This window comes from Fimicolochytrium jonesii (assembly GCF_025526975.1).
Source record: "Fimicolochytrium jonesii strain JEL569 chromosome Unknown EV422scaffold_2, whole genome shotgun sequence".
NCBI classification, from domain to species: domain Eukaryota; kingdom Fungi; phylum Chytridiomycota; class Chytridiomycetes; order Spizellomycetales; family Powellomycetaceae; genus Fimicolochytrium; species Fimicolochytrium jonesii.
This window is the reverse complement of record NW_026515669.1, coordinates 1,027,812-1,051,798: the sequence shown is the minus strand read 5'-3', so window position 1 is coordinate 1,051,798 and position 23,987 is coordinate 1,027,812. Positions and strand designations below refer to the sequence as shown.

General features: G+C 55.2%; 11 protein-coding genes across 11 annotated transcripts; 6 read left to right on the top strand and 5 right to left on the bottom strand.

Annotated features, from left to right (window-relative positions):
- Positions 1–537: 537 nt before the first annotated feature.
- Positions 538–2,523, top strand: EV422DRAFT_146103 (uncharacterized protein). Its single transcript, XM_053064850.1, has 2 exons — positions 538–1,277; positions 1,346–2,523. The coding sequence occupies exons 1-2, from the start codon at positions 820–822 to the stop codon at positions 2,235–2,237; spliced, it is 1,350 nt and encodes a 449-aa protein (XP_052929393.1). The 5' UTR covers positions 538–819; the 3' UTR covers positions 2,238–2,523.
- On the top strand, positions 2,518–3,578 carry EV422DRAFT_514662 (uncharacterized protein). The gene is made up of 2 exons (XM_053069264.1): positions 2,518–2,872; positions 2,951–3,578. Exons 1-2 carry the CDS (start codon positions 2,586–2,588, stop codon positions 3,408–3,410), a joined length of 747 nt encoding a protein of 248 aa, XP_052929392.1. The 5' UTR covers positions 2,518–2,585; the 3' UTR covers positions 3,411–3,578.
- A 371-nt stretch (positions 3,579–3,949) lies between these two features.
- EV422DRAFT_146069 (aspartic peptidase domain-containing protein) lies at positions 3,950–5,711 on the bottom strand. Its single transcript, XM_053064849.1, has 3 exons — positions 5,654–5,711; positions 5,425–5,491; positions 3,950–5,350 (listed from the first exon to the last, which is right to left on the bottom strand). Exon 3 carries the CDS (start codon positions 5,273–5,275, stop codon positions 4,112–4,114), a length of 1,164 nt encoding a protein of 387 aa, XP_052929391.1. The 5' UTR covers positions 5,276–5,350; positions 5,425–5,491; positions 5,654–5,711; the 3' UTR covers positions 3,950–4,111.
- On the bottom strand, positions 5,608–6,291 carry EV422DRAFT_503271 (uncharacterized protein; the record flags this gene model as incomplete). Its single annotated transcript, XM_053068331.1, has 2 exons — positions 5,608–5,886; positions 5,914–6,291. The coding sequence occupies 2 exons, from the start codon at positions 6,289–6,291 to the stop codon at positions 5,608–5,610; spliced, it is 657 nt and encodes a 218-aa protein (XP_052929390.1).
- A 1,091-nt stretch (positions 6,292–7,382) lies between these two features.
- Positions 7,383–10,844, top strand: EV422DRAFT_616946 (uncharacterized protein). The gene is made up of 3 exons (XM_053073986.1): positions 7,383–7,660; positions 7,725–8,812; positions 8,887–10,844. Exons 2-3 carry the CDS (start codon positions 7,763–7,765, stop codon positions 10,678–10,680), a joined length of 2,844 nt encoding a protein of 947 aa, XP_052929389.1. The 5' UTR covers positions 7,383–7,660; positions 7,725–7,762; the 3' UTR covers positions 10,681–10,844.
- A 47-nt stretch (positions 10,845–10,891) lies between these two features.
- EV422DRAFT_600625 (uncharacterized protein) lies at positions 10,892–11,491 on the top strand (the record flags this gene model as incomplete). Its single annotated transcript, XM_053073683.1, has 1 exon — positions 10,892–11,491. The coding sequence occupies one exon, from the start codon at positions 10,892–10,894 to the stop codon at positions 11,489–11,491; it is 600 nt and encodes a 199-aa protein (XP_052929388.1).
- Positions 11,480–12,443, bottom strand: EV422DRAFT_514653 (uncharacterized protein). Its single transcript, XM_053069263.1, has one exon. It carries the CDS (start codon positions 12,424–12,426, stop codon positions 11,641–11,643), a length of 786 nt encoding a protein of 261 aa, XP_052929387.1. The 5' UTR covers positions 12,427–12,443; the 3' UTR covers positions 11,480–11,640.
- A 983-nt stretch (positions 12,444–13,426) lies between these two features.
- EV422DRAFT_514651 (uncharacterized protein) lies at positions 13,427–16,065 on the top strand (the record flags this gene model as incomplete). Its single annotated transcript, XM_053069262.1, has 2 exons — positions 13,427–13,709; positions 13,782–16,065. Coding segments are annotated over exons 1-2 (2,215 nt in total), but the record flags the coding sequence as incomplete, so codon positions are not given.
- A 1,056-nt stretch (positions 16,066–17,121) lies between these two features.
- On the bottom strand, positions 17,122–19,209 carry EV422DRAFT_514647 (Phytochelatin synthase-domain-containing protein). Its single transcript, XM_053069261.1, has one exon. The coding sequence runs from the start codon at positions 18,962–18,964 to the stop codon at positions 17,255–17,257; it is 1,710 nt and encodes a 569-aa protein (XP_052929385.1). The 5' UTR covers positions 18,965–19,209; the 3' UTR covers positions 17,122–17,254.
- A 1,189-nt stretch (positions 19,210–20,398) lies between these two features.
- On the top strand, positions 20,399–22,033 carry EV422DRAFT_145990 (uncharacterized protein). The gene is made up of 5 exons (XM_053064848.1): positions 20,399–20,739; positions 20,813–20,878; positions 20,947–21,045; positions 21,114–21,128; positions 21,193–22,033. Exons 1-5 carry the CDS (start codon positions 20,692–20,694, stop codon positions 21,880–21,882), a joined length of 918 nt encoding a protein of 305 aa, XP_052929384.1. The 5' UTR covers positions 20,399–20,691; the 3' UTR covers positions 21,883–22,033.
- Positions 21,863–23,857, bottom strand: EV422DRAFT_600611 (S-adenosyl-L-methionine-dependent methyltransferase; the record flags this gene model as incomplete). Its single annotated transcript, XM_053073682.1, has 4 exons — positions 21,863–22,882; positions 22,966–23,022; positions 23,101–23,137; positions 23,573–23,857. The coding sequence occupies 4 exons, from the start codon at positions 23,855–23,857 to the stop codon at positions 22,185–22,187; spliced, it is 1,077 nt and encodes a 358-aa protein (XP_052929383.1). The 3' UTR covers positions 21,863–22,184.
- Between the last annotated feature and the right edge of the window lie 130 nt (positions 23,858–23,987).

Genomic DNA, 23,987 nt, shown 5'->3' with positions numbered 1-23,987 from the left:
ACTCACGATGGCGGGGAAGAAAAACGGTGGAAAGGGCCGCAAGAAGCATCCTTTGGTAGAAGGCGAGAATTCATATAAAGAATCGCCCTCCCGGCGGTCCCACCTCGTCCTCTCAAGCGCTACCCCGTTCGCCGTGTAATTCCTTTGAGCACCGACAATGCGCGCATTCGGCCTTGTAACTGTGGTGTGGGCCGGTCTGGCGAGCCTTACAGCCGCCCAACAACTTGGAGCTCCGCAGCAAAGTCTCGACACCATCGCCGAGGCCGTGCTCCTCTCTTCGACGAATTGCGCGGGGCGTCTGACTGGCGAAGAAGAGCTCCTTATCGACACCGATTTCGCGCTATACCCTTTCAACGTTGCCTCCGAAAAAGTAGAGAAGCACCAATTCACACCTGAGGAAGTCACGGCTTTTCAAACGAAGGGAGGAATTCCGGCCGATCTCCATAGCAAATGGCAGCCAAATCACCCTTGGTTGTACAACTCCGCTTACGCGCTATTGACCCCTGCGGCGCTCAAGAAACAGGCCGAAATTGAAGCAGCGGTCGCAGCTGGTGGACCTGCGCCCGAAGCAGACGATGCAGGCCCTCGTTGTGAAGATGGTATGATCGGACCCGACTACGACTCATTTGAGGTGTTGAACCCTGGCGTCAACATCTCCACTGTGCAATTCACCTTGATTCAAACAATCGACCTTGCGGCAAACGCATCCCAAATTGATGCCGGATTCCAACGCGCCCTCGTCAAGTCCGGTAGCGAGTTCGACGGATACAGCACTATCCTCATGACCGAGTTTTTGGATGCCCATGGGAATGAACTGGTATGTTCATGACTAGCCTCATTATTGACCGCTTGAGCTATCCAGCTGCGGCTAACAAACGGCCCAAAACGCATCAACAGCATTCCGACAAGGTTTTCACAAACATCGATGGAGACAAATCCGGTTATACCGTTCCTGCAGGAACCAGGTCCATGCGCGTTGGATACGGGGTCGATATGGCGTACTTCGATGCCGAGACTCGTCAGGGTGTCTGCTTTTCGCCAATCTCCGTAATAATATCCCAGTTCAAGAGCAAGTCCCTCGTGGGAATGTCCGACAACTTTTTGATCAGCTACTACGTGCTCATCATCGTCTGTCTGGTAAACTCCATCTGCATCCCGATTGCTTTGCTATGGGGTCGCCAGAACAAACTGGCTCAGTTTACTCCTTTGAACTTGGTGTATCCCTGGACCAGCGAGAACTCTTGGGTCCTCGGCCTTATGTTCATGAGCATGCTCAGGTATGTGCCCTGCGATCGTCGCTGCTCTGAATCTTCACATCCAACTCATTCTCCGTTCGTACCTATAGTACTGCGTTCTACATCATCAAGTCGTACAAGACATTCGTGCACCTCAAAGGCTACGCCGTAGTCGCGTACCCCATCCTCCTGATTCCTTTCCTCTGCCTGGTCGGAGCATTTTACTTCGCGGAATTTGTTGCATTCCACCAAGTCCAGCGCTTCCAGCGCCGCAGTGCCGCTCTCCTCGGTGTCTGGGCGACCTTCTGCCGCCTCCTGTTCGAGTTCTTCACTCTGATGGTCGCCGTCGCAGCCTTTTACGAATCTGCCTTTGTCGGAAATTTGCCCACCGACGGGTCAACCACCTTCTTCCAAATCGCTGAGAACATGCCCGTTGTTCTCGCTGAGCTTCTCCTCGTCTGCTGGTTCCTGAAAAAGGCTCTGGCTCTGGGACATGTCGACTACCATGTCGACCAATCCGGCGTTGCTGGACCTCTGAAGATGTCTTTCGAGAAGGACTTTGCCTACGTCAGGGAACTCCTTAACAACAGCGAGCAAAAGAAGCGCGAACTCGACATTGTGACCGCGCGCAAGATGCGCCTGCCTGAACCCAGTCTGCTCGACAACCTGAAGAGCTTCGGCAAGAAGAAGGACGAGAAGAAGCCCGAAGGCCCAAGCAAGAGCCTCGTTGCCAAGATTCTCGCCCCATTCCACACCTTGCTCCTGAAGCCATACCGCGAGATGGACAGCCGTTTCCGCATCCTGTGGATTCTCGCCGGCTGGGCCATCTGGGTCACGATGATCGAATACGTGAGCCTCGTCAACAGTTTCAAGGAAGACCTGGGATGCCAGGCGTCCCGGTTTACCCTTCTCGTAGAGATGGTCGACCGTGCCGGAAAGTTCTACCCGGCTAAGCCCGCTGACTCTGACCCGAACTATCTTTCCCTGACAAACAACTCGTAAGTGTTCCGGATATCCTCGAGAGATGTTGTTACGTGGTCAGAATATCAACCTCCCGGATCGTTGGTAGGTACGTAAGCTTCGCCAGGACTCTGATGAAGCTATTGGAAGCCGCCTCAGCCATCGGCATCGTCGTCACCTTGTTGAGCGTTTTGACCAATCTCCGCGCCACCTCCGAGGATGCCAAAGCCCGCACCAAGGCCTTCGCTCAAGGAAAATACCCGGCCGGCTTCACCAAAGCGCAAGCGGTTTCGGCTAACGTGAACTCTTTAGCACGTATCACTGGTCGCTTGGTTGCTTTCATCTGTGAGTAGAGCATCCCAATGGACCGAAACGTTGACTTTGAGATGTATGCCGCAAACTGACAAATCGCATTTAGTGCTCGGAGCCGTCAGTTTCTTCGCCGTCTTCTTCCTGGTGTTGCTCTTCATTTTCTGGGGTGCGGCTATCCTCTCCTACTCTTCTGTCGCCCGCAAATGGCTGCGTGAGAACGAGAAGCTATGGATTCTCGTCACCGCCATTGTGGTCAACATCGTTTGGGGAAGGTTCCAGAACTGGGTTGTCCTGAAAGCTTTCACTGTCGATGGCATCCACATGAAATTCAAGTCCGGTTTCTACGTCTGGGAGTTCATCGTCATGTAAGTGGTCTCATGCTGGTCCAAGGAGCTGTCTGTCATACACGGAGTTCATACTGACGTGAATTGGCATCAATCCAGGTTCTCCAACGCCGCATCCGCGCTCAACTCGTTCCTGTTTCGCTTCGTCATCTCCATCCTCTCCACCTTCTTCTACATGGGTCGCATGGACACTCAAACCGTGCACGGATACCTCTCCGCATTCTCCGGCTACGGCGCGTATACGCAATACGTGTACGCCTCCTACGTATATAAGAACCCCGTCAAGAACGCTTTCCTTGCCCTGCTGATGAAGGTCGACGAAAAGGAGATGACGTCCGTCAGTTCCCGTCGCGGCGACCTGGAATCCGGTCCCGAGTACAGCCGCCACAGCGCCAAGGCGTACGAGGTTCACACCGTCGGAGCCCGCAAGAGCACCGTCGGACGTAAGAGGCTGGCGAGGAAGTTGTGGGTGGCCTACTTCATTCATAAGAACCCGAGCTTGAGGTTCTACCGTAAGCAGCACCTTACCACACTGCTGGACAATGTCGGAAAGGAGTAGAATAATGCTTCGTCAGGCCTTCGATGGATGGACGGATGAAAGGTTCTGAACCGGTGCCCTGGCGTACTTTAAAGTTTCTTACTTGGTACTTAGTTGCAAGATAATGATATAATGTTTTCCATAACTGTTTTACCGTAAAATGCAAATGGTGTCGGGTTTTTTTGAGCATTTGTTCGCGGCAGGCTTTTGGAAGGCAAAGGTCGGACTGCCAAAGATCGCGCTGTCAAACTTCGAATTCACTGTCATTTCTGGAGCTCAGGCTTGTTATTGCGGACTGTAAGATGACCTGCCCTGATACGTACTTTCAGTTTCCACGGAGGGTACGTATTATTTTAAGAACAAAATCTGCGTTCCCGACACATGGACATTCCAGATAGAATTCACGTGAACCATATCAATTGGGTCCAGATATTTCCAGAGGGGTGCCGGGGGTCAGGAAAGAACGTTTCGAGTTGATAAAATATTTCTCCGAAGAGGTGTGTTGTATACAATTCACTCTTGATACAGTATAGGTAGCAAAAAAAATCAGGTAGGCCGCGGCCAAAATATAAACAGGGATGGGAAGGCAAATAAAGGTCTAATATACAGAGGTATACATATATCGTGGAAGAAAGTTATGGATATGTAAACAACAGCATCCACCGTGTGCTCTCAGACCGCCCGGGCCATCCGAGACGATCGCACTGCTGTCCGGGGGGTACCTAAGGGTGGCGGGCGAGGGCGAAACCAACGCGCCTGTTGGTAACGTCGAAGAGAGTGTAGTATTGGCGAGTGAACACATCACCGAAGATGACAACACCGGCTTGACCAGCACCGCCCATGATGCCAGAGATGCAGGAGCCCTGGCCGTCGTTGAAGACGTAGACGCTGGGAGGGATGACGAAGCTCTTGCCGCCGAGGTTGAAGGTGACGTTGGGGCCGGTTCTGGCGACGTTGCAGTTGATGTTACCCTGGGAGTCGGCGCCGATGGCCTTGTAGATGGCGGAGGCCTCAGAGTCTCCGACGATGATGAGGGTTGTGCCGGTGTCGGCGATGCCGTTGGCGACGCTGAAGCGGATGTTCCTGCCACCGACGCTGATGGACGCGCCGGAGAGGGAGAATTGCCAGTAGGTCCGGGCGTTCAATGGGAGGTAGCTGAAGGAACCGGTGTATTTGCGGGAGTCGGAGCCTTGGAAGGTGACCTCGCCGTTGTCACCGTCGGCGGCGTTGGAAAGGTAGAATCCGAAGGAGGTGACCTTGAGCTCGTCGATGGGAGCCTTTCCGTTGGTGGAAGAGCCGATGTTGGAGAGGGCGGCAAATCCGAGACCGAAGAGACCGTCGGCGGGGTCGGTGAACCCGGTTTCGGAGGTGGACACACCGAAGTAGGCGTTCTTGGCGGTCAGACCAGCGAGGGTGTAGGTTCCCTGGTAGATCTCACCGGAAGCGGAACCAGAGCCGTACCCGTCGTCGTAGGTGAGGCCGGTGTCGGAGAACTCGCTCACATCCACACCCCGTTGGCCGTTCCCGCAGCTTCCGTCGTTGGAGGTGCAGTCGGCGCCACGAAGCCAGAAGTCAGAGGAACCGGTGTCGAGGTCGACGGTGAACGACTGGGATCCGACCTTGACGGGGGCCCAGTAGAGTTCGTTGGCATCGTTGGTCAAGGGAGCGTTTCCTCCAACGAGGCTGGGGTGAGTGCGCGCGCCCCACTTGGAGATTTGGGCCTTCGCGTTGTTCCTTGCGCGGTCAATCTTGGAGCCCTCAACAGCGTGCTTCTGGATGGGGAGAGTGACAGCTGGGATGGCCTGGCCGGGCTTCGGGGGAGAAACGGCGGGTGCTGCGAGCACGGAGGAGGCCAAGACGGCACAGGCAATGAGCGAGAACTTCATGGCGATGAGTTGAGAAGAGAAGAAGCAGAGGCTGGAGGCTAAGAATCAGGAGACCGGCTCGAGATGTTGGAGAAGCTGTTGTTTGGTGGGTGATGAGAAGGGGGGGAGAAGGGCGATGGACCCCCGCTTTTTATACCCGAAATCCCAACCATTTTCTATTGCTGTCGAGCCTCATGAAAGACCTTTCCAACGCTGCCCAAGGTCTGAGACGCTCCTCTGCAGAACCAGAAGGCAGAGAGGAGAGAGGGGTACGCGAGGACAGAGGAAAACAAGACTGCGATCAGACACACCCTCACAAGACGGCGTTGATCAAGCGATCAGGAAGAGGCGGTCTATGGCGTACGTCCGGCTGCCCCGCGGAGAGTAGTCTTCACCCACCACACTAGTCTGGCAGATATCCTCTGGCCAAGATACGGCACACGCAAATGCCCCAAAGGCGTGGAAGAAGCCGCCTCTTCGCGCACGTTGGAGGAATCGTCGAACATTCGTAGGGTGGAAGACACGCCGTGACCCACGCGGAATGATCGGGGGACAAGATAGAAAGTGATCAATTCCTTTCGATCAGAGGTGCGACATTCGAACGCCAACGCTCCTACTCCATATGTATGTACCTACGTATGTGAATGCGGTATGAACACCAACGCGAAATGAGTCCCGAGTAAGTACCGACGGCATTCTCGATACGCAGGCGGGAATCTGGACATGGAGATACCGGCGACCTTTTCTGAGTGACAAATCACCGCCATGCCATTATTGCGTGCTTTCGGGCTAGGCTTGCCACATCTCGCCAATCCCGCCGTGAATAGTGAACAGCATTTCACCGTAGCACGAACAACCCATGCTCGCGAAAAAGATCGGCGCTTGGCGTCACTCTTCGGGTCCGAGTCTTCAAGACGGTCCCGAGGAGTCGGCGGCGAGTCGGCGATGCATTCGAAATGTTCGGAAGAGGATTCGGGAAGGACGCCAACCAGAAACGTGAAGAATGGAATTTTCGACCGGATCATGGATGGTTCCATGGTGGATCGTCCGTTTTTCGAACACAACGCGTCTGTGTGCCCAACCAAGATCAGCGATCATGATCAACACCGGGGGGACTTTCGACAGGAAACCAACAATTGGTTCACCACTTTTCGGTAGCCGTTCCAGCAGAAGGTCGGGCGTTGAGCTCTACTTTGTTGGGAGTTCCGTTTACGATGCATGCTATGGAGGGATTCGCGGAAGGCATTACTCTCCGCTAGAGGAGGTTGGCGGGCATTGCGGCAAGAAAAGTTTGCTAGAACACATATATTTGGGTGTGCCGCTTTTGCTCGGTCTGCCGCGTGGAAGACACTACATAGACCACTCCGTACACATGGCCCGTGAGAAGGATTTGAGACTTTGCAGGTGACATCGGCCAGAGGAAACTCCGCCAAGAAATGCGGGTGCACTTGACTCCTGACTCTTGAGCTACCCCGATCACCCAAACGAACTTTCCACGATCATGGATGCAAAGTGGAATGATCCAAATCGTGTGGTGTGTGGGGAAAAGACCCCTTGTGGGACATGGATATGTTCTCTGATCGTACTGTAACATGCACGTCGGGCAGGCGGAAGGAAAGGCCGCACGAGTTGCTTCTCACTTGCGACTCCATCGACGTATGTACATCAAAAACAAAAGAAAACGACTGGCGTCATACTGCATGCATCGCCGGTTCGCAACAGCTGGATCCTGTTCCCACTTTTTCCAACAGTCCTGCCGCCATGCCGGAAGGAAGGGACGAAAGATTCACTAGACCATCGTATATATATAGAATATATATATTACCGATGGCCGGCTCGGCTGTCGCGGGGGTTTGGAACTTCTGAACTTCAAATGGGGGATATCGTAGCCCACAGCAGAACACGGCGTGGTTTATTGTCAGAACGCGTCTGACTCACTCTCTCGTCACTCCGTGCGCATTGCATGTGCTGATTGTTTCACCACGCGTTCGCTCCCTCCCCTCGCTCCCTCCGTCCGTCCCTCCACAGGCAGGCAGGCAGGCAGGAGAGGCAGGCTGGGGGGCCCCCGCCGGAATTTAATTATTAAGCTTCAGCCCGTTTCACTTTTGGACGGGGCTGCCCTCCTCCGAGTCCTCCTCCCCCCCAGCGATCCATGCGCTCCAAACCGCCTCAACGCCATAACATTGCCCCCACTCGGGTGCATATACGTATACTTAGTGTCCGGCAGAAGCCTCGCCCGCTGCATACGCTCACCAGCTCCTGATGGAAAACGGAGCCTAATTGGTTCAGTCAGACGCTGCCCAGGTTGCTGCTGCTCCATTAGCCTCGTCTCGGACCGTTTACACGCCTTTTTCCCCACGCTCGAGAAGGTCAGCCGGATTCTTGAATCGGCCCCCCGTCCATTCTGTAAGCGCCTCAACGAGAATCTCTTACCACATCAACGTCGTACTCATCCATCCGTGTCTCGTAGACTAGTATCACTCGGGCACAAGAGCAACAACGCCCAGAATGGAAACGCAGTCGGCTCGCCCGAAGCGAGACAATAATCATCTAATGAAGGAGCTAGTCTCCTCGCCACTCTATTTGGAAATCAGCGCAGCAATGACAACGCCATTGAGAGACTCGTTCGCAATATCGGATATCATGTCCAGTTCATCCATCATGTCCGCCCCTTCGGATTTCGTTTCCGAGCCGAGGAGTTCTATGAATGTGCAAATGCTTAATTCTCTCGACCGTCAACGCGATGCACAAAAGGAGCGAGATGCCCGCTTTTCAGAGACCCCTTCACTGGAGCGCCCAGGTGCGGGGAATAGGCGGTCGATGCGAAGTGCTGCAAACAAACGCTCGCGATCTCGCACCAGCTCTGCTAGTGTCTCCAGTAATCACATAGGCGAAACTGGATCTCATCATGGAGATATACTGAAGGATGCAAATCTTCCTTTGAAGGAGGCCAGCAAGTCCGCAAACGACCTGACGAACCGGGGGCCTTATCATCAGGAGTCTGCAACCGCCATTGAGGCCGTCTCAGACACGTCTATGGCTGTTTCTTTGGGGGCGGTTTCCGAGTCAGGGCACTCTCACGAGCAACAGATTCCGCGACATGTGGTTCAAATGGGGGCCCAAGCTTACAAACCGTCAGTTGCGGAGATCACAACACCCTACCGACCGACCGCCGTCGCTGCTGATGTACAACAACGAGATTCGCCTTCCCGTCAGCCGCCTGCCGTGATGCAACCGCCTGCCGTGAAGCAGGGCACTCAACAAAAACCGAGGCGGACAGAACAGGAAAAGGGCTCAAACGCTGGGGAAACATTCGTGGCTTTGAAAGGGTCCTCCACCGGGAGACGGCTGTCCGATTACATGAGCACTCTTCAGCGATCCACTTCGAAAAGCTTTGAGGCGGCCAGGGCGCCAATTGGGTCCGCTTCAGCCGCCACAGACACGGTCTCTGCTATACCTAGGAACCCAATGGACATTTTGTTTCCTTCACATGCCCTTGCGCCCATCTTTTCGGGATATCTCTACAAGTTGGGCAGGAATAAACGATGGCAATGGAGGGTAAGAGCAATGTCTTCTGCGGGCTGCCGCCACAGGTGTCTTAGTGGACTGATTAAATATGTTGATCTTTTTAGTTACTGCGTTTCGATGGGCAATTGCTGACCTGTTTGAGCAATAAGAAAGGGAAATTCCCTATGGACTCGGTCTCGCCAACCGCTCCGACTTACATTTCCGGCGACAATGGAGATGTCATACCATTACCGCACAGTCCTCTCTTGGCAGATTCATCACGAGATTTCGGGGAGCCACGGACCGGAAACCAGCGCGTCCATGTCCCGAAATGGACAATCCACATCAGCAGCATCGCCAGTATCAGCTTGATCAAACAGACCAAAAACGGGCGAAAATATGCTAACGCTAGCATGCCGGAGGTAGTCCCAACCACCAGCCCAGCAGTCACAGATCCGGAAGCCAACCCGCCAAAATGGTACGGAACCACCAGGGTGTTTGTAATACGAACCATGGAAGGCAGGAACTATGTCCTGCGAGCAAAGCGGAACGAGGATCTCGAGAGGTGGCTATTCGTCCTGCTCGGAATGTGGAGATTGGCCCGGCATCGCAATAAGACCGCCGACGAGGATGCTGCGGCTTTACCGCGCCATCGGGAAACAGATGAAGGAACCGGTATTTCAGGGGAGTTCTGGAAAGACACGATCGGGCGCGTCCGCCGACATATCGATTTCGTCGAACCACCGCGGCAGGCGGCTCCTGAGCCTTCGTCTGCGTCCCCGCGAGCACCTCCCGCGACTGGGAGTCAGATGCAGAATCGTACTTTGGATATTATGTCGGAATCGTCGTCTAAGGGTCAGCAACGGGCAGGGAGACCTAAAAGTCTTCGTGTCACGATACCGGCACCACCTTCCGTTCCTCCACCCTCGCATCTATTGAAATCCACGCAACCGAACGATATCTTCCCAACCGCACAGACCACTACAGAAAACGCCATGGACCCGGAATTCCCCCACTACATAGACGCAGAATTGGACTCCCCCGCAGACCCACGCACCACCATACCCTTATCCCCCTCATTCTCCGACGCCGACCTGCACTCCCCCTCCATCATCTACACCCCGCTCGACGCGCCCAAAATCACCGTCATGTCATCATCCACACCTGAAAGACGACACGGACGCACGATCAGCGAATTGCCGCCGCATTTGATGAATCAGCTGGACGAGCTCGCGATGGATCTGTTGAAGGCGCAGGAGGCGCAGAGGGGGTTGAGGGTGCTTGAGCGAGTTACGAGTTCGGTGGCGGGGCCGGGGGCTGGGTATCCGTTGCGCAAGGAGTCGCGGGAGGTTGCCACGGAGGCGAAGGGGAGACGGGGCGGGCAGGTGGTCCGTCCACCACCTACAGATGTGACGGAGGATAGGGACTCGAACATCTTTGCACAAGCGAGATCGAACCCGCACGGGAGCCTAGACAGGTTTGCGGAACGGCGGTCGGCGGTGATCACGCACCAGCCGGCGCCTACACGACACCAGCACACATCTTACAACGTCAAACGCGTTGACCCCACATCGACAAATTTGATGCCCACCCCCACCCCCACCAACCCCCCATCACCAAAATCAAACCGACCATCCCCACCCACCCGCCCCACCCCAACCCGCGCCCACACTGATACCCCTCGGAACGCCACAAACTACAATGGACTCACACCCGCAGTCGTCTACCACGCCTGGCGCAGCGCGGTAATCGCGTCCGCGGAAGAGTTCTCTCATCCGCAAACCACCACCCCGCCTGTGACCGCGGCCAAAGCAGCGGAATCGGGGGGTGAAGTAGATAAGGAGTGGGTGAGGAGTCATAAACGGACGGTGTCGGTTGGGGTTGTTGATGTGGGGGGTGCGAGGAGGAGGTTGCCGTGATTTAGCTTTTGGTTATTGTATTCAATGATTTTCTTTGGGGGGGTTAATTAGAGTGAAACCCTGGGGCCTCGGAGCGAAGTTTTGGTGCGCATGGGTTTTCATGTATATAGATGGTCTTTTTTGGTAGAGAGGAAAGAGTGGAAATGAGATTCTGTTTTGGTAGACGTTTTTTCGCCAGTTTTTGACGCGACCAGTGACCTTCACAACAAAAATGACAGTCATCCAGAACTGTCAGAAACCCAATCCAGGCCGAGGCATCGAAAACATCCCACACAAAACAAACGCTACCCACATGTCAACACCGTACACCCGAGCCCCCGAACAGCTCAGCGTCCCCGAGCTCGTCGAATACTTCACCGGCCTCGCTCACACCGACAACCTCTACGCCCAGTTTGTCGCCTCCCGGCGCAAAAGCAGCAGTCGCGGGTCGGGTTCTGCGACCGAGGGCGGGGATGGAGCAGTATCAGCCAATGGGCAGTGCAACGCAACCACGCTCCCGAAATCGCCCCATACGCACGAAACAGGATCATCCCCCCAAACCTGCGACTGCCTTCCCCACCTCCGCGCCACGTACTACACGCTCTTGTCCACCCTGCACCACGCCGAGATCGACGTCGCAGCCGCCCTGCTGCGCGAGTCGGCCATCGTGCGCATCGCGACGGGGGACGATAGTGCCGTTGAGGCTGTGGATCCGGAGCTGGGGGTTGAGCTGGAAATGTTGAGGGAGGGGAGGAGGAGGTGGGACGGGGAGATGAGGGGGAGGTGGGAGGCGTTGACGGAGGGGAGGAGACGGGCTGGTGGGGTTGTGTGAGGGCTTTGGAAACGGGAACGATAAAGAGTTGGTCTGAGATAGGATTGTGCATTTACATGGATGGAGGGCATGAGGATTATCAAGCAGCAACCATCAAAACCAGGCAACAGAGAGCTATAAGCGAATCTACCCATAAAAGTTCCTAACACCTAGGGCGTTCCCGCGGGACGTTCACCCTTCACAGCATTATAAACGTAGAAATCCTGTGCCCTCCGCACCGACTTTTTGCGCGTCGCTTCCGGTGTTCCAACCACACCCGCGGCCGGGGTTGATGGCGATGGTGTAAGGGGTATATCTAATGTTGTGCTATGCCGACTTTGCCCCCGTGGTCGTGAGCCCTTGTGCCTTTGTAGGGTCTCGTTCGAAGGTTGCGTTTGGCTGTGTACTCGCCCGAGCTCGGTTTCTGCAAAGGGGGTATAGTGTAAGCTATCTGGAGTGGATGGCTGGCTTTTCCCGGCTTGGGGCGTAGAAGGTGCAGGTGAAGAAGCGGAGAGCTGGTCCGGTCTGTGGTGATGATTCCCCTGCGATTTGCCCCGGCGGCGGACAGGCGGGGTTTGAAAGGTGGATGTTTTGGCGTCGGCGGGGGTGGATTCTACGTCTTCTCCCATACGACTGTTTTTCCTCTTTCCTTTGGCTGTTTTTGATCGTTGGGGGGACGACGTGGCGTCGGCGATGTCCTCTACAATCTTGTCGTTCCGGGTGGTGTTGGCCCGTTTCCTTGCCCCTTTGGGGCTCTGAGCAGCAGCTTCCGCGTCGTTCTGCACTTGAGTGATGATACCACCCACCAGCGTCCGCGGCTGCACAACCGCCTGCCTGAACATCTGATTATGTGGCGAGCCAGCCTCACCCCCAGTCTTCTGCGCAAGCTGGCCAACCAGAGTCCCCAACTGCCCAAACCTCGCCTCCGACTTCGCCGCCCTCAATGTCGGCACCATCTCCCTCAACCCCTGCTCCCCAACCACCCCCCTCCCCACCCCCCCATGTTTCTCATCATGCCTCTGCGCAACACTCAATTCCGGTGCGATCGCCGCCCGCTGGCTCCGCACATACAGCACCCCAAACGCGATCCCCCCAACACCCACACCCCCCGCGGCCGCCAACACAATCGCAAACCACCGCGGCCGCCGCCCCAATGGCCCAAAGTCAAGCAAATCGTCGCTATCACCGTCCGGGACAGCAGGACACGCGGCCTGCCTCACACACGCGCCCCACACGCCCTTCGCGTCGCGCACCGCCGCAGTCGGCACCGACGGCGTCGTCACGCCCCCCGGTAGAACCATATCAAACGTCGCGGAAAACACTTTACTGCTCTCCGACCAGCACGTGTAAGTGTTTGGCGATGTCTGTGTGCATGTCACGGTGCCGAGCGGGGCTTTGAAGGGCTGCGACGCGGCGACCGGGTACGTGTCCGGGAAGGAGATGGTGACTGTGTAGTGGAATTTGGCGAGGGATGCAGAGGGCCAGTAGATGGTGACGTTGGTGGTTGAGGGTTCGTCGACGGTGGTTGTGTAGCAGCATGGGTCTGGATACATGGGGGTTGAGGAGTGTGGATTAGAGGATGGCTTCTAAATTGCGCGAGTTAACGCAGTATCCCATGTGTACCTGCTGTCACACTGCCGTGCAGAGCGATCAGAGATATCACGAGCAATACCCATGCGTCTAGTTTCATGATTGCTGCAAATGTATCGAATTGCGAAAAGATAATACAGTATGCGTAGGGCGTTGCCAGCCAACGTCTAGTACGCCAGCCAATCCCATCGGAGGCTGTCCTAACAATTAAGGTTATGGTTTCGGGAAGTTGGTTCTGTGATGGAATTTGGAATGTCGGAGATGATTGAGTAAGCAGCCTGACGACCGCGTTTTTACCGTTTCAACCCCTGACCGCAACTGACAGGTCCTTTCCCGACCTGTCAAAAGCCTTTCTTTCAGGCGCCGTGCGATGATTTTGCAGAAGTGACTCGAGCCTCTTGCTCTGGGTAGACCTTTCAAGTTATTCATTGCCCATATATTTGTACATGTAGACGGACCTCCAGCAAGGGTTGAAGAATCGTTGACGAAATTCAAAGCCATGGGACAGCTCGTGGACCGGAAAGGAAGAGGTGTCGACGACCTGCCTCTGGAGCTCCTATATCAGGTCTTGCAGTATGTCTCGTTTAGGCAATCCCGCGTCGCCATGGGCGTTTCCCGCTCGTTCAGGAACGCTGCAATGGAAAGAAGGGTAACGAACGTGAACGTAGGAAACAGGGCAAGACGCAAAAATTGTTGGCTGACATCTTTCCTTTTTTCGTAGGAACTAACCCTGCAATGCTCGAAAGCCGTGATCCGTCTAGGTCTCGCTCAGATACTGGCGTCTTACCCAGTTCTGGAGACTCTCAACCTCGAGCCTGTACGGAATACACCCTTGGACGAAGCGGAATCCTACCTCGAAATAGTCGGGAGGCAGTTTGCCGGTCATTCGACCCTCCGCACAATCACCTGTTCCTGTGTGGCTATTGTACCAGGCGCGGTTGATAACTGCCCGCAGTTGACGACGCTGGTGGTTAGACCGGGACGGATGGAGTCGGATGCTGTGGAGGAGCCTCAAACAGGACAAGAGCCCTCCGAACAACCGCCGACGTTGGACGGACCAGCGAGCTCCCGGCCATTGTCTGACAGAGTGGACAGGCTACGAAAGCAGATGTGGACTGCACCTGGTCTGAAGCGGAATGTAGCATGGATATTGAGAAACTGTACAAAGCTCCAGCATCTGGAGATGGAGGAACCTCGCTTCTGGGCCCGGCCGTCGGTCTTGCAGGCATCGGTCTTGGGAAGAGGACCGTCGGCCATATCGCTGCAGTACCTTCAGCTCACGGGAATGTCGGCATCGGCTTTGCTCAACTTTGCTAGCTTTCTCGCCTATGCCCCGCCAAGCCCTAACACTGGCGTTGCCTCCCTCCCAGCGCTGCCCAACCTGCGCACGCTTCTGATGGAGATCGATTATGCGTTCCTGCCGACGACGATGCTTCCATCCTTGGCGATCGGGTGCCCTAACCTGGAAGCTCTCACATTGAAAACGTTGGATGCCCCACCGGCGCTCGTAGCAGACATTGCGACACATCTCAACGGACTGCGCAACATCCGAAGTCTTGTTCTATACCGCTGCAGCGTCTGGTTCGACGCCGATGGGTGGTTACCGCTCACTCGGGTTATCTGCCGAGCACTTACAGGTCTCAAAACACTTCAGTTCAACGGGTGTTGTTTGCGGGAGCTGCCGAGATCCACTCACTCGGAGGTTTCGAGATTGGCGTTGGCGGAAAGAGAGGCTGGAAATATGCTGGGGTGGACGCACCTGCTGGAAAATTTGAAGATTACGCCGGTGGAAGGGACGCCGAGCTTGAGTTTGGCAGACATGAAGGGGATCGTGACATCTTTCCCGCAATTGCGAAGGCTGAAGGTGACTGGCCCCGCAGCCACCTTGACAGCGGAAGGGATGCCGGCATGGGCGGGCCTGGTATCGCCGTCAGAAGACACAGGCTCAAGCGGGCTCGGCCATCTCGAGGAACTGACCGTGCGCTGCCGCTCCGCAAGCGAGCTCACCGAAGAACCCACAGATTCCCTCATCCCCCTCCATCTCCCCAACCTAACCCACCTCCACCTCTTCTCCACCCCCGTCTTCCCCATTACCCTCCTCACCCACACCGCCTCAACGCTGACGGTCCTCAAACTCGAAGGCATCCCCGCCATCCTGCCCTCCTACGTCAACGTCGCCCTGCCCAACCTGCAGCGTCTGTCGATCTGGAACATCTCGACCCTCGGACATCGCATCTGTCTCGAGACCGCGGCGTCGTTGACGCACCAGGCGCCGAGGTTGGAGGCGTTGACGATGGAGTCGTTGGTTAGCTCGCGGTCGCTGCTGGATTTGCCGGATACGTTCATGGAGGATCTTATCTATTTTTGTAAAGGTATCAAGCATCTGCGGCTGCAGGGGTTCAACGTCTCGACGAAGGCGTTCAACATGATGGCGTCCGCGGCGGTGTGGCCGGAGCTGTCGACGCTGCATGTACGCGGGAGGGAATGTCTTCCGGTTGTCGATTGCGAATGGGAACGTGTGAACCTTGCGGCTTTGATTCGTTCTCACCGTCGTTTGTCCTCGCTTCACTTGGGTTTCAGCGGCATCGGGTCGGATCTTGTCGACGTGATTCGTTGCGGTGTCTCGAACGAACGCAAACATGCTGAAGATGAAGTGAAGGCAGGGGGAGGAATGTACCGGCAACGTCAGGAGGCTGATGTGCTTTTGTATGCGGCGTATGCGAGGTATCTTTCGTCGAGATGGTGGTGGGTAGAAGACATTAGTCTGAGTGGGCCGGTTGTTATGATTTAGACAAAGTGGAGATCTAGGCGTAGAACATCCAGTCACCGTATTGAAATCTGTTCTGTAAGCTGTACGTACTGTAATTAGCTGTATATATATATATAGGTGGAGTACAATAATCGTCTACATTGTGTAGGAATCCCTGTAAACCTACAGTATGCTTCCATTGGCGCTGGATATGGTCGCAAATGCACAGGCTCAATAGACGATGGTTCATGACGCAAAACTGCAGATGATATACCCAGTATCTCAAGCGTAAACGTTAATTTATTCACAGGCCTTCCCAAAACTGAATATGTATTACATAGCACGACATCTCCAGCCCACACGATGTCCCAGCCTACGAGTCTTTGCAGTCCTAAAACCCCACTATCTCAGAACCCCCCATGCCTGGGCAAACTCGGCTTCTCCTCCGCACTATGCGGCGCATCATGATCAATATGCACCGTGTGCGGACCCGGCACCGAGGCGGCGGGGATACCCGCGGGCGCGAGGAGCGAGGCGACGGATTCGGATTGTTGGGCTTGGGCTTGGTGGGTGGGCGCGTCGACGACGGCTACTTTTTCGCCGGTCTGTGTGTAAGGTGGGGGAGAGTGGGAGGGTTAGGCTTGTGACTGGGTGGGAGCGATGGGATGTAAGGGACGTACGGCTGAGACGATTGGGACGTCAGCGCGGTTGGTGTCGAGGTATTCGGTGTTGGCGGACATGGTTTGTTCTTTGGAAAGTGATGTGGTGGTTTGTTATAGTTTGTTAACGAGTTGGTGTATTGCGAATGTCCTGATGTTTTTGAAGAAATGGGGGGGATGGACCAGCCTTTTATACACCGCTTTGATATACGGCCTTTTATACAGCCGTCTGCAGAAAAAAAGGCCCTGGACCTGGCCCATCCAACATAGCTTTCGAAAAATGATATCATCATGACCCAGTCACTACATGCCTGCCTAAAAGCAAGGGGAAAGCGCAAGAAAATGGCCCAGAAGGATCCACCACAAGGCGTGATGCTCGAGACAAAATTATGCGATGTCGGAAGTGCAGTGGTATTGGTAAATAACCCAATACCATATTACGATAATGCAATGAAAGCTGAACCCTGCAAAGCAGGGCCTGTATAAGCCTCAATTGCGCGCGAAACCCAAAAGTTTTGAGAAAAAGGGAGGTCGGAAAGCAAAATGCTGTGAACGCTCTGAACGCGTGACTACGCGCCAAAAACGCGTTCCTGGCAAAGGATGTCAGTCTCTTCACCACAGAGGCTCACAGAACGTTTGAGCCCCGAATGAAGCTGCGAGCATGCAGTGCACTCTCTTCAAGAGCGAAAGCAAAGGTATCTATTATCATCATCTTGAACAAAAAGGTCCGTGACAGGGAAATATGTATGGTACAAAACGAAGATCGCCGCAGCCACCCAATCCAGCTTACAACGCACTCGCCCGCCCACAGGCCTGCACCCTCTTCCCACATTTACAAAAACTATTCAACATAAGCTCCAACTGCTCCGATATCCGCTCCACTTCCCCCCTTAACAACGGTGTAAGATTCGTCCGATCGCGGGCGACCGCTAACTGTCTGAACAAGTCAGGGGAGATGGTCGCGTACAGCTCGCGTGGAGCAGCGAGGAGGAAGATGGTAGCGAGAGCCAGCGTCTTTTCGGGTGCGGTGGGGTCGGTGGGTGTGGGTGTGAGGTAGGCGGAGTGCAGGGTGGGTGAGGATTCGAAAGCCGCGCGGACGTGTGGAAAGAGGGGGTTGAGGATGGCTTCTTGCAGGAGACGGCGGATTTCGGATTCATGCATGCTGGCGAGGTCGCGGGAGGGGCCGCAGTTCGTCGCTTCCCTATTTGAGGGAGCGTTAGAGGATGGGGAGGAAGTGGGCCCGGCCAAGTCGACTCCTGGTTGACGCAGCGAGATGAGTTTGACGTCGGGTAAGCTGCTCAGGATGTGGCGGAAGACGGCCGCCAGGGAATCGGCGTCACCTCCAGCGTCCTTGATTAGCGATAGTGTCTGCGGAATGCCGTTGGTAAAGAGCTTCGTCAAGGCCGGCCAGTCGTACTTCTCCGAAGATATCTTGCAAAGCGATAGTGGCTTTGCCTGTCCTTTCGATAAGATGAAGTAACCGCGTGGAAGCCCCGTCTCCTTGTCGATGGGATGCATGGCATCGTACAGCAAGTTCGCATCGCAGAAGTACGATGGGTACTTGAAGCGCGCCGTATCCAGAATCAGAGCTTGATTCTTCTCAGGGTGGAATGCGCCGATTGGACTGAAGTGGCCGTCACCAGTCTGGTTGAGCTTGCCCCGCGAGAAAGAAACGACCATATGCGTATCCTCGCTCGCGGTGACTTGCTTCAAATCCTCGAGAAACTCTTCTCGGGTGACCTGATCTGCGCGTTTCGCGACGACCCGCAGGCCATTGCACCTGGCAAGGCAGGCGAACTCCCGGAAAGTCATCCCCTTCTCCCGGATCTGCTCTCTCGGCGCACAGCATTCCAGCATGTCGTCGGAGTACCACCGCCATACACCTTTCCACCTCCGCCCTGGGTCCACAGCTAGCGCGTTCAAGACCATCGCCAAGGAACCTAGCCCGCAATAGGCAGGCTCGGATTGCATGGTGAAGTTTCCGCTCAGACTGAAATAGATCTCAGCGTTTCCCGTTTGTAAGCACTCTTTGAAGAGCTTGCGGCCGGCGTCCGATGTGAATGAGTGGAGATTCGAAGGTAGTTCGCGTCTGTAGAATGTTTTGGACAGGACGTCCTCGGCTGGTGAGTTTGCTTTCGAGACCGCTGGCGATGGAGACTGATATCCTTTTGGCCGTGGTAGCCGTTGCTGAGGAGTCGATGTCGTGTTGGAAGTTGGCGGAGATGGTGGTGTGAAAGTGTTGACGTGGGAGTACGGAAGTGAAGAACAGAATGGCGCTGCATTGTGGGCGGGATGTGGGGCATGAGATGCCTTCTTGGGCGTCGTCGTTGTCAGCTGGCGTGCGCAACTGGATGTGCAAACGACTCGAAAGGAGGAGGAAGACGTCGTCGGCAATTTCCGCCGCCTGTGTGCGGAGTTTGCGGCTGGAGAGTCGGTCGTTCTAGCGACCAGTCGGCGGCATGTCGGGTCAACGGAAAGCGCCCTCCGGGAGAACATTGTCGATTGGTAGTAGACTCTTTCGATATTCAAAAGGACCGAGTTTGGGGAAGTTCGTAGGATGTGTCGCTGTTCAAACTGTATATGGGCGGCGATATGACTTCGAATATGGGAAGGTTTCTGGTGTCTTCCTCTGAATAAGTAGGGCTTTCTGTCCTCCGGAATAGATATGGATAGCTCGTGACGGAACAGATGCCGGTTGTCGGAATGGGGTGGGTGCGGTTTGGGTTCTGCTGTTCGCCGGGACGTCCATCATAAGAAGGAACACCTGTCGGAATGCCCTCACTTTTCCTTATGGGATGGGACATGACGGGACGCGATTCCTCATTCCTATTGAGGGCTCTTGCATGGCTGTGCCACCCGTTCCCGCAATTACTATTCGTATGCAGCATCGGGTTGTCGGTTCGTTCGCACACGCAATCCGAACGGTGACTCAAGCGGAGGAATCACCCAATCAGAGCGCAATGGGCTCACGACAATTTCGATGCATTCAATTCGATCACGTGCCCGGCATTTGAAATTGCAACTGAAGAACCAGCTGAACGGGACTTGTGTCAAAGCCCAAAATTCCCAAGTTTGCTGTGCCGGGATCGGCGTCCGACTTTTCCAACTCTCGACTGATCATCAAACCGCATTTGAGCGCAATGGGCGACTACGACTCAGACGACGAGCGGCGGAGATACGAGGACGAGCTTTACAACGACGACCCCGACGATACCGATGCGGGGGACTTGGCAAGGTAAACACTACGCTTTGTAATTGTCGACAGCCATATTTCCCGAAGGGTCCTCAACTTTCACAATTGGACCCTCCACCTGTCCCTGCAAAATTTGAGGACGCAGTCAGGACAGTGGGGACGAGGAAGCTGCTCTGTCGCATGTCAACTACACGCATAGCTTCCACTTGGAGCATGAAGACGGTATTGTCTCGTAATTTCATGCGGGCGCTTCCTTCAACACACAATGCTCACGCGTTTTCCCACTCCAGATCCAGCAGATGTGGATAACAAAACGACGAACGGAAATATCTTACCAGATGATTTAACAACGCTCGCGGTCGTTCACGAAGTCATATCGGACGATGAGGTTGAGGAGGAAAACGTAGAGGATATGGAGATCTCGGACGGGGAAACACCTCAAATCAAACCACCGCCACCGCCGAAGACTTTGGAGGTCAAGGTGCTGAAGATGCGGAGCGCTGACGATCTGGCTGCTCAGAAGGAGGCTGTTGCGATTGATGATGTGTTTTTGGACGTTGGTGGACGACGAAAGGTTCGTACGCGCCGTAGAAGAAGTTCGTGCTGGGGCCGCATGGGCGCCGCTAGAGAGTTGGGGCAGCTGCTAAAGAAGGACCAACGCCGGGATCTAGCCGTCAGAGAACCGGGCACATGGCGACCTCACGAGAACGGAAGTACCCTGGCGTCATCAACCGACGCAAAACTTCCACGCTGGGACACTTCTTCGCAACCTCACTTTGCTGACCATCCAGCCATCCTCTGTCTTCGAACTTGTAGGAAAATCGATACTTTGAGGAGAACACAGGGCCATTCTGTCGTATGTGTCGCAAGAACGGACACATAATGCGAGAATGCCCAGAAAAGGTAAAATGTTGGATTCTACCACGTACCCGACCGCGCTCTCGAATTTGTCGCGTAACGCTTGACCAACCCTCTACAGGAAAGGGCGTGCTACCTATGTCGAGAGGACCACGATCCAGCCAGATGCCCAATGAACAACCTATGCTTCAAGTGCATGCACCGGGGCCACATCAATAGCGTAAATGTCGCAGTCGCACGTTTCACATGGCTTGGGAAACCGTGTTTTCTGATCAAGCCTTCCGTGACTGCAGGATTGCCCGAACGGAAGAGACTACTCGATATGTGAATATTGTGATTCGGACAAGCATCATCCATATGTAAGGATGCGAGGCAACTGATTGCGGCACCATTCGGTCCATTCACCGATCACTGACGGCCTTTGTAGCAATGTCCGTGGCAATGGCGGCATTACGTCTTTGCACCGTATAAGGGTGACCAGGTCCCGAAAGAGCTGGCCGTGTACTGCTACAATTGCGGACAGGAGGTATGTGAAGCTGCTGCAGTCTATGTGGAGCATGCATGTTCACTGACAACCCTTCGCGCTTTTCAAAGGGTCACTTTGGCGACGTGAGTGCCCTGACCAATAACGCCCTCTGAAGCGACCAATTACTAACGTGCTTCTCTCACTCAGGACTGCCGACAACGCCTGATTACAGGCAACAAAGGCATATCAGCCTTCGCCCTCGCAGCACTCGTCCAAGCCTTCCCCCAACACCGAAAAGGCTCAAAATACTGCCCACCCCGCCGTCAATCACCGGAGACAGGCCGCATCGACCACGACCGGCGCCGATCCCCCCCACACCACCGCCAACCCGTCCACAAACGCTTCGCAGACTCACCCATTTCAGACTCGAGATCGCGGTCTCGGTCACGGTCAAGATCACCCCGCGGATCCCGCCGACGGTCATATTCCCGGTCCCGCTCACGATCCAGGTCGCGCGATAGGTACAATAACAATAAACGTCACGCACTACCCCCCAGACCCCGCGGCCGATATCCCTCTCGCTCCCCTTCACCTCCACCCCTCCGCGCACGAAGAAAATCCCGCTCTCCACCTGTCGCACATCGTTACGATCGCGGGTTTCGACCATACAGCCCCCCGCCGTTGCCGACGTACAGGTCTTCAAGGGATGAGCGTGAACGGGGAGAGCGTGAACGGGGTGGGAGGAGGAGAGAAGATTATAGGAGGGAGAGTCCGCCGCCGCAGGTGCGGGAGTCGAAGAGGAATGGGTATAGGAATGCGCCGCCGCCGTCGCCGCCGCCACCGCCCGCGAGACGGGTGAATTTGAAGTACCAGCCGAGTTATAAGGGGGGTTATTGAGGGAGCTGTGGGGTTAGAAACCAGGAGGGGATCTAATGGTCATGAGGGAGGTGAGGTTTTGCGCGCGTGGTTAGGGTATCACCACGGTTGGAAACGTGCTTAGGTTAGGAGAAGATCATTCAGGTATGGGCGGGAGGTTACCTCTATAATTTTCGTCTTTGTGTGTTCATGTCAAAAACAATCGCCGCGCGATGCCATCGTTTACGGTCGCTGTATGTACATCGTTTGAACAATCAGAAGAACTACGTATATACATTTCATACATGCTAGGCCCTACCCTCGCCATCATGTCATACACTACCCTACCCCCTCCTAGCCCTAACCACCACAAACCTCACAAGCCCCTCCTCCCACAACCACCCAAACAACCTCCCCGCCATCTCATACTGCCCCCACTTCCCCTCCCCCACAACCCCACCCATCCGCTCTCTATGCGCTTTGATAAACCGCCCCAACCCAGGAAACACGTTTGCGGAAATATCCTCCACCACCACATCCGTAAACCCCGCTGAATGATATTGACCGATGTAGGCCGGGGGAGTTAGGAAATTGGCCCAGGGTGCGCCGGTGAGGTACAACGCCGCGCGGAGTTTCAACAACATGACCTTATCTGATATTCTGGAGCTTTGGACGGCGCGAGCGTAGCCGGGACCGAGTTGGAGGTCCGTGCAGCTGAACCGGCCGTTGGGTTTGAGCATTTGGTGGCAGAGGTGGAGCCATTTTAGGCGGGTGGTGTAGTGGTAGCAGGAGTCGAGGGATAGGATTGCGTCGTAGGTTTGGTCGGGCTTGGGCACGTGGTGGATGTTTGAGTTGGCGGGTTTACGCCAGGAGGATGGGTTGACGGCGTCGCCGATGTAAAGGGCTGTGGTGGGGGTGTGGGGCGGGAGGCGGGAGGCGGCGAGGAGCGCTTGGGCTGATTCGGAGGTGACACCGGTGACGATGGTGTGTGGGTGTTGAGAGAGGAGGAGGAGTAGTTGGTCGCCGCAGCCGTAGCCGAAGTCTGTGACGAGTGTGGGTTGGGTGGTGGTTTAGGTGAGTATTGCGGATACCTGGGAACCTTGGTCCGCGTTTTATGCGACATACCGAAGACTCTGTCCCCATCCTTCAGTTCGAGTCCGTCGATGACAACTTGTGCCAGCGCTGAGGGAGGGAAGATGGCGAAAACTCAGCGATCATGTTCATTGTTTAGCGATCTCTCGGCAAAAGTCGGGCACTCACCACGGCACGCTCCCACAAAGTCGCTTTTATCCACCGACTAGTGAGAAATCACCGACATGGACAGTCAACCATCTACCACATACACCATCGACCTACTCCCCCCACCGACAATCCATCAACTCATCAACCCATGAATCCATCAACCCATCAACCCATCAACCCATCAACCCATCAACCATCAACCATCGACGGTAAACAAACCGATCATCCATCAACCAACCAGATCGCTCCCTTCGATCGCAGGTCGCTAAGGCTCGCTGACAACCGCAGTTAGGGAAGTTCTGCGCCTTTGGCGCAACGTGGCTCGCTCCGCTAGCGGTTCGTTCCATAAGGCGTTCGCTCTGGTCGAACCAACCTCAAGCATCCTCCGTTCGCTCGAAACCCTCAGCCTACGACCCAGTCCACCGCCATCACTCGCTTCGCTCGCGGCTCACTCTACTCACGGCCATCCTCATCGTCAATGTCACACTACCTTCCAAAGCCCCATATTCAGCCAAAACGTTGCCGGGGGTTGAAGATTGAGTAACGCGTGATCCATCCCGTACGCGTATCCACCGTGTTCATCCGTCGTCGTTGCTGATGATGTTCCCAAGGGCAGTTTCGAGAGGAGGAGGCGGATAGTGTCCCATGTTTGGGTTGTTGATAGGAGTAGGCCGGTGAGGATTCCGAGGAGGAGGGTGAGGAGTGGTGGTGGTGCGAGGAGTGTGAGCGAGGCGAGGAGGCCGAGGAGGAGGCCGGCGAGGTGGACAGTGCCCATCCCAGTGATGTTGGGAGAGCTGTGAGGAGGACGCTCTGCTCCTGTTGCGGGTGGTTTCCGACAGATGCTCCAGTTGAGCGGAAAGGGTCGAGTCAGCCGGAAGCCTCGAACTCCTCTCTCACGCGCGAGA